This window comes from Amphiprion ocellaris, chromosome 9 (assembly GCF_022539595.1).
Source record: "Amphiprion ocellaris isolate individual 3 ecotype Okinawa chromosome 9, ASM2253959v1, whole genome shotgun sequence".
Classification (NCBI taxonomy): domain Eukaryota; kingdom Metazoa; phylum Chordata; class Actinopteri; family Pomacentridae; genus Amphiprion; species Amphiprion ocellaris.
Window position 1 is genome coordinate 11,429,740 of NC_072774.1, and position 8,689 is coordinate 11,438,428.

An 8,689-nucleotide genomic window follows, 5' to 3' on the forward strand; every position below is an offset into this window, starting at 1 on the left:
AAAAGTTCATTCATGACTGTTTGCAGCTTGTGTCAATTTTTCCTCAAGTTGTTGTTCAACAGTAAAAAAAACATGTTTAGGATTCACATCTGTTTTCCTTTTCTCCTGTATTTTAAACCTGTATGTTTGTACCATCAGATAAATTCATTGAGCTGTTGAAGTTGCAGTGCTGAGTTGTGTGTGGTGGTTGTGTGTCTGTCAGACTCGTATGGTCCATGAGATGGGACTGTGCAGCAACAGGACATTCTGTTACGCTGTCCTGGCTTCCATCATGGGTCAGCTGCTCGTCATCTACTTCCCTCCTCTGCAGAACGTCTTCCAGACGGAGAGTCTCAGCATCTTCGGTAAGAAAACTGGTCTCAGAGAAAAGTTTTACTTCAGAAAAATGTGAAACGGGAGCAACTTCAAAACTGGAACACGGTATACCGTCACAAACCTGTGACTGGTGTCTCATCTGATGTTTGTTTGTGGTGGTTTTGTGTCTTCTTGTGAGCGATTTTGGTCTCTTTGTGGTTGGTTTTGTCTCTCTGTGAATGTATTTCAGCTGTTTTTGGTTGTTTGAGTCTTTATTCCTGTTTTTGTGTCTCTTGGATGTCATTTTTTGGTCGTTTTGTGTGTCTTCATAGACATTTTGCATGTCTTTATGGTCATTTTCTGTCTCTTTGTGGTAGGTTTCTCTTTCTTTATGGTCATTTTTTGTCTCCTTGTGGTCGTTTGTTGTCTCTTTGTGGGTGTATTTTTACTCTGTGTTTTTTTTTTTGTCTCTTTGTGAACGTAGTTCACCTCTTTTTGGTTGTTTAAGTCTTTATGCCTGTTTTTTTTACTCTTACAGGTTGTTTTATGATCATTTTGTGGGTCTTCATAGTAATTTTGTGTCTCTTCATAGTCGTTTCAGTCTCTGAGCTCATTTTGTCTGGCGATATTTTGTTTATGGCTATTTTGTCTCTTTTAGGTGATTGTGTTAATTTTGTGTCCTTTTGCAATTGCTTTGTGCCTCTTCATGATTGTTTTGAGTCTTTGTGATAATTTTACGTCTTTCTGATGGTTGTTTGGCAGAACTTTTCCAACTTTCATAGCTTCGTTTTAATTTTTCATCTCTCTGTGGTTGTTTTGTGCCTTCTTGATGCTTTTTTTATTCTTGATGTTTTGTCACCTTGTTTTTTATCTCTTTATTTTTTTGTGTCTCATTGTAGCCATTTTGAATCAGCTGGTTGTGTTTCGTGTATCTGAAGTTGTTTTGTTTTAATTCTCTGTGTTTTTGTGGTTGTTTTGCATCTGTTTGCAGACGTTTTTGCTCCTTTGCTGTCATTGTGTATCTCTTTGTGGTTCCTTTACGTCTCTTTATAATTGTTATTAATGGCTTTGTTATCATATTTCATCTCTTTCTGGTTGTTTCTTTTTAATTTTTTTGATGGTTTGTCTCCTTGTTTTGTTTTTTCTATTTTTTGTCATTCTGTGTCTTGCTGTAGCTGTATTAATTCAGTTGGTCATTGTTTTGTCTCTTTGTGGTCAGTTTGTGTCTTTGTGGTCGTTTTGTGCCTCTTGTAATCATTTTGTGTCTTTTTGTGGAAATTTTGTGTCTCTTTGTGGTCCTTTTCTGTCTCCTTTTGGTCATTTTGCATCATTTCTGGTTGTTTAGTTGTTTTTATTTGCCATTTTTTGCTGAGTTGTGTGATTTCCAGTCCAGAATTGAACTGAAGCGTTGAGTAGCAATCTGTTTAAATGTGTGTTATAATGCATTTGATCTTCCTGCAGACCTGCTGTTCCTGGTCTCCCTCACCTCCTCCGTCTGCGTCGTGTCCGAGGCCATTAAGAAGGTGGAGAGGTGGAGGGGAGTCGAGCGGAGCCCCCCCAACGACTGCTTCAACGAGGTATGACCCGACCACCGTCCGAGCCGGAGGACGATGAAGGTGACGTTTCAGGATCTCACACCTGATGGCACTGACTCACTAAGACTGCAAAGACTTTCCTGTGAGATCCTCAGATGGAGGAGAAACTCTGGTCTGAGACTGGAGGACGCTGCTGGCTTCGGGACGAGGGGACGGAGGGGGACTGGACTTTAAACTGTTGAAGACATGATGTGCTGCCGGGAGGTCCGACCCGGTGCTCGGCATCTTTACCTCCACAGTTTGAACCCCACTTTGGGGAAACATCCGTGGTCCGACCACGCCTTCCTGTCGGGACGCGGCTCAATATTTAGGATGAGAAATCAGACGTGTGCAATTCTTGGTGTCCTCCAGTCGTCTTTTTATAATCTGACATTTAGAAGGTGTTGACCACTACGCAGCTTGCTTTTCACGGTGGAACATGGTAACTTTAAACTCGCAGGACGGCTTGTTTTAATCCCTCTATGGGTGTGCTTAAAGTACAGGGTGGAGGTGTAATGGTACAAAGCTGAAATGTTTAATTTGTTTTAATTTCGCTCAAAGTTAACACTTACAGAGACATATGGGTCTGAAGGAACAAAAGATTTACGATAATTTAAAGAAAACGCGTTAACAGGGTACGTTAACCTGTTAACACATTAATGTGCTCAACCCTAATATATATATTTATTCATCTATCTGTCTGAAATCTGGTGCTTCTGAAGACATTCAGCCCTTCTCTTGAAATGCTTGAGGAGTGAGAGAAAGGGAAAGCATTTCTTCTGAAAGGCTGCACAAATATCAATATAATTTTTTGCTCCCTAAAATTGAAATCGGCCCCCTCAAGAGATTCTTTATCAGTTGAGCTCTGGTATGTAAACATAATTTCAGGGAAACAGGGTTATTAGGATTGATCCTCGGGCAATTATGAATGAAATTTTATGTCAATCTTTCCACTAGTTGACGTAGTTGCACCGTTAACATCCCCAGCCCTAGTCATAAAGGAACATTCCATATTACTTTCATATGCTTACTATGGAGGTCTTTAGATGCCAATATTAAAATCCAAATCATTTATTGAACATAAAATGAAAAGACAACAACAGAAGCTTACAAGTCCAAAGTTCTGGTGTAAAAGTTTCAGAGCAAAATATTTATAGCAGGTGATTTTGAGAAAACAATTCCAGTATATATTCTAAAAGAACATTACACAACATTCACGTTCTTTTATAGAGTTCTCTGGCTGCCAGAATCATTTATTCAAATTAAAATAGAAAAACAATGCACATGCAGAGGCTTAGGGGTCAAAGAAACTAAATATTAAAAGCAATTGAACTAAAAAAAAAAATGTAATGTCCGCATCAGACATAGTTTACAGCTTCTAATAAAAATAATAAAATCTAAGTTTTTTTTAATCAAATTGAAATTTTGAAAAATGAGGTGATATGTGCTGTCTTATTTGAATAAATGATTTACTTTTAACGTCGGCAGGCGTAGATTTCCATACCACAGCAATGAAACGTTGCTGTCATTTTTGACTTTGACACACAGAAACATGTTTTTCTACACAATCTTTTTGTTTTCTATCGAAGCCAAAGTAAACATCTGAGTTGTGTGTTAAATGTTGACTAAACACACAACCGTATAATCACTTTTTTTGTTGCTTTTTTTATATTTTTCATTTGAGAAATTTAATGGATCTTTAATCCAGTTTTTGTGTCCTGATCTAAATCTGCCGTCGTGAAAGTGAAATAACAATGTTGAAATCGGCCACTGTTTGTCTCGTGTCTCTAAAAATGACTATGAAACCATGAACACTCTTACTTCTAAACAGTACGTCATTGAGGCTGCTTGGTTCTCCTAAATCGGTGGCGTTTGGTTTGTTTGGGCTGCTGAGAATAAAACTTTGGTGCTGACTGAAACAGCAGTTTATTAAAGGGACACTGTTGTGGATTTGTTTTTGGTGTGAAAACAAAGCTAATGGGATTCATCATAGATATGCCGTTGTAGCGTCAACAGTTTAACCCATTTACTGATTGTGAAAACTGTCGAGGAAGGGATCTGTTCTGAGGTTTCCAGCCTGATTGCCGTGACCTCAAAAGGGGTCCTCAAGATAACGCTGAAGGGTCACAAGATCACAGCAACAATCTCCAAACATAGACAAAACACGCAGCTGTACTAAACATTCTGTTGGTCAGCGCTGCTACTGATATTTAGCTGATCTGTCTGTGTGTCTCTGACCCATCCAGGTAAATAAACCCACCTGGTTTCAGGTAAATCTGACTTTAGAAACGCCTTATTTCTCTCTGTCCAGACTCATTTTTGGTCTCACAGCTGTCTGGTTTTTACATCTGATGTCATCAGAGGCTTCTGCTGGACCGTCTCTGATTTGCTTAAGACGTTATCATAAACTATGCATATTTAAAGTGACATCTGTGAAATTTTATGTTTAGATCAGTTTTTTCCAAATACCTGTCTGCCACTTTTCGCAGGTTTTTCACACATTTCAATTTCAGGCTGTTTGAACTAAGTCTCGGGGAATATTTAGGAGAACCATTTTGAAACTCTAGAATTCTTTTCAACCTTGATTAGACTATCTACCAATATTTTAGTTATCTTTGCTTTTATTTTTGTGACCAAGTGTTTCAATTCAAAAGTATTCTATATATTTAGTTTTGTGTTATCGTGACATGCCGCTACATACGGTTCATAAAATGTTAGTTTTTTTGGTACTGTGCTCAAAGATGGGATTTTTCATGATGACTTCAGTTTTTTAAAAATTTCAACTCATCTATAATCACATTATTTGATCTACTTGTCTGATATTGCAGATTCTATTCATATTCAGAAATAAAAATGTCAGAATTTTATAGTTCCTCAGATATTGCTGTTCAAGTAGCCTCAGATTTCAATGTGCGGAAAAGAAACTGTTGAAAGTGTGTTGACAGGCATTTTTTTAATGTATATTTAAATATTTCATATATAAATCTAGAATTTCACAAATCTTTCTAAACATCCGTGTTTTATGCTATCAATTTTTCAGGCAAATCAGTGATGGTTGAGCCAAAATTGTTGTGAAAAATCTGATCATTTGAGTTGTAATGAACCTCAGCTGATGGAGACTCGAAGCTTCTTCGTTAAAAAAAAGTCACATGCACCTAAATGAAAAAGTTAGTTGCACCAGTGCAACCAGTGTAAACAGCTGCAACTCTGCCACTTTACCAAGTTGTTTTTGTCGTTAACTGGAGTCCGTAAGTCTGAATATGTTTAATTTTATATTTAAAATGGTGTAAATGATTTTAGCTCAATTTCAGTTTTAATTAACTTTTATTCAAGAGCCGACGAAACTCCTTTTTTTTCCCGCTGTTTCAGGACTGAGATTGCCTCCAATGTCCTGTCTTAGTCTAAGTGATCAATATTTAATGGATTCTTGCTTTATCCATGTTCGACGTCTGCATTAAGTTTAATGAAAATCTGCCTGGTACTTTTTGTGTAATCCTGCTGACACACAAACATAACTGACATGAAATCAGAGAGGTTTTTCACCTCCTTAAAGAAAAGTTGCTTATTTGATTATATACAGGTCAGACAGAATTCTACTTGAAGTTAATGAAGTCTGAAGGTTTCTTAACATCCTGAAACCTTGACTTTGCCCCATTTTAAGGTTTTCTAGGGGCTAATAAAAGTACCGTTACACCTCTACTGTATGGGCTTTGTTTCTGTCACTCATATATTATGTTTTCACGTTCTCCTTGCACACTGATTTATTTAAATTAAAAGGAACTCTGGTTTCAGTTGTACAGCTGGTGAGCGACATTGTTTTGTCATATTTCAGCTCCTCAACATAGAAACAGACACAGAAATGGAGAGTTTACCATCAGTTGCCTTAGAGAAGTCATGGATAATTTAATTAACTCCACATTAGTGCAAAGAAGTCCTTTGCTGACTGATGCTTTTTGGAGTTTTATTTCTGGTAGAATTTGTCTAATTTTAAAGAGTTTAATGCCTTAGTTATCCTAGTTTAATTAATTTCTAAAAGGTGAATCTTCACCACTGCAAAAGAAGAAACCACCTTCACTCTGCTGCCATCTCCAAAAATTAAAATAGTCTTTTGTTTCATGACTAGTGGTGTTTTTAATCCAGGCAACTGTCAGTTTAACTTTGAGTCGGTTTATTTTTTAAATTGCCACTTCTCCTATTCAAATAGGACAATGGAAGTTTAAAAATTAATGCACACACTTTGGGGAAAATTCAATTTCTTTTGCTGTTGAAATTCTTTGATTGAATTATTTTATTTTGAGATTGGCAGCAACAGACTTCCATGCAGTAACTAAATGCTCCTGTGGTTAAATAATTTTACATTTTTCTCCATAAAACTTTTAGTTTGATCAAAGAAACCGCATTTAACATGTAATTTCTATGCTCAATATTTTTAAAAAGCAGCCGGTAAAAAAATACTTTTTAGGTTATTATTGTGGAAACCCATTTTTTATGTAATATACTTGAGATTTTTATTTTATTCTAATTTCATTATTTGAGAAAACTGTTTCAGCCAAGATGAGCAGCACTGTGAAATGGAATTGTGGAATCATGGGACAAAAGTTTCTGATACACAGAATTATTGAAAAAACCCTAATATTACAATATAATCAGATAAAATACAGGAATCAGCCTCAGTGTGACAGATGTTCTTGATGGAAATGAGATAAAGCTTTAACATTTAAAAATGATTTTATTTCTAAATGTAAGAAAAACAACAGACATTTTTTTTACAGCCAGACTCAGCGTGACAAAAAGGACTGCAGAGAGTCCACATCAGTCCATCGTGAAGACCATGATAAGCTGCTCGTCACTGGAATATTCACACAAATGAAATAAGAACAACACAATGAGGCTAAATAGAAAAGTGAACTTTCCTGAGGAGTTTTCAGATGCAACAAATTGTTCTGGAGATGCTGTTTTAACCATAGGTGCTTCCACTGCTCTGATTTTAACTGGTAGATGTTAACATGTTTGACATCAGCCTGAAAACTCCTGCAATCTGAGCCGAGGTTCAGTGAAAACCTCCTCCACTCTGGTAACCAATATCTCTGGAGACTAAGCAATGAAAAAAAATGCTTGCTGCAGCACCACCTGGTGGTGAAATTCCAAGAGGGTGTACGCACGTTTATCTTCAATCTTTGAAGAGTTACATCGCTCAAGAATAACCCCTCGCCTGCTCAACTATGTAGGCAATCAGAGAGGAACACGACAGAGCAACTTGTGCTGTTTGGAGAATATACAGGAAAATCAAAATGATACAAAATCAAGTTCAATGTTTGTCCCGGGAGTCTGCAGAGAAACTAATTTTTCTTCTGCACCAGTAAATAAAAAAAAAAAAAACAGAAGCTGCTGAGTCTGAACGTCCAACCCTGGAGTGACTCATTCTTTGTTTTCTTTTATTCATGGTCTGTGAGAGAATAAAATGTACATTTAAGTTTTCCATATCTTGTACAGCAGCTCACTTTTTTTTCATTCATTCTTTCACTCTACAACAGAAGCAGGTTGACATGTTGAAGCAACTTTACTCCTCCGTGATTCGCTGAAGACCTCAACGTAAAACAAGACATTTAACGTTCAGCCTGCTGCAGAGAGACTTGGAGTAAACCGAACGAGACTCCACGTTAAAACCCAACAAAACATCCAAGTGAGAGCTGAAGATGGAGGTTCAGATGCTTCCATCCAGTCTGAGAGGAAAGTTCAGGTGAGCAGAGTCTGCAGGGACTGGAACAAGAAGACGACAGCTAAAAGAGCTTCTACAACAACATAATATGAGGCGAATATTAAATTAGCTGATGTAAAGCTAATGTTATGTTAGGTAACGTAAATCAATGATGCATTAGCTAGTATAAACCAGTGATAAGTTAGCAGATATAAAGCTAATGTTATATTAACTGATGTTAAGCTAACGTTACACAACATAATATGAGGCGAACATTAAATTAGCTGATGTAAAGCTAATGTTATGTTAGGCAACGTAAATCAATGACGCATTAGCTACTGTAATATAAACCAGTGATAAGTTAGCAGATGTAAAGCTAACATTACACAACATAATGTGAGGCTAACATTAAATTATCTGGTGTAAAGCTAATGTTACATAGGTACATTAGGTAGCGTAATCCAATGATGCATTAGCTGATATATAACCAATGCTAAGTTAGCAGATATTAAGCTAATGTTACATTAGGTAGCGTAGACAAATGATAGATTAGCTGATATAAAACCAATTCTAAGTTAGTAGATATGAAGATAATGTTACATTAGGTAGTGTAAACCAATGATGCATTAGCTGATATAAAACCAATGTTAAGTTAGCACATATAAAGCTAATGTTACATTAGGTAGTGCAAACCAATGATACATTAGCTGATATAAAACCATCGCTTAAGTTAGCAGATAAAAAGCTAACATTACATTGTCAGTGGTACAGCCAGCTAATAATTGTCTTTTTAATATTTAATGAAAGATATTTTTTGAGTAAGAACACTGAAATTACTAATATTATATATATATATATATATATATATATATATATATATATATATATATATATATATAGATAATGAGAAAGACAGCTAGATAATAATAATATTTAGAATGATAAAAACTGTATTTTGATAAATTACCAAATACATATTATACTGTACACTGAAGACACAATATATTCAACATTGTTCTACATATATACAAGATGCCACTCATTTAACAAACACACATCAACTCTGTTTTTCTGCCAATTGTCACTAACTGTCTAATCTAAAACATACACTACCAGTCAAAAG

At 36.1% G+C, this 8,689-nt stretch overlaps 1 protein-coding gene across 2 annotated transcripts in view; it reads left to right on the forward strand.

Moving 5' to 3' along the window:
- atp2c1 (ATPase secretory pathway Ca2+ transporting 1) overlaps positions 1–5,665 on the forward strand; it is a 54,243-nt gene extending 48,578 nt beyond the window's left edge. For both annotated transcript variants that reach the window (XM_023269826.3, XM_023269825.3), the window contains exons 26-27: positions 203–344; positions 1,756–5,665. In XM_023269826.3, coding sequence (XP_023125594.1) covers positions 203–344; positions 1,756–1,877 — 264 coding nt within the window. In that variant the 3' untranslated portion in view covers positions 1,878–5,665. The remainder of the gene's footprint in view (positions 1–202; positions 345–1,755) is intronic.
- The last annotated feature ends 3,024 nt before the right edge of the window (positions 5,666–8,689 follow it).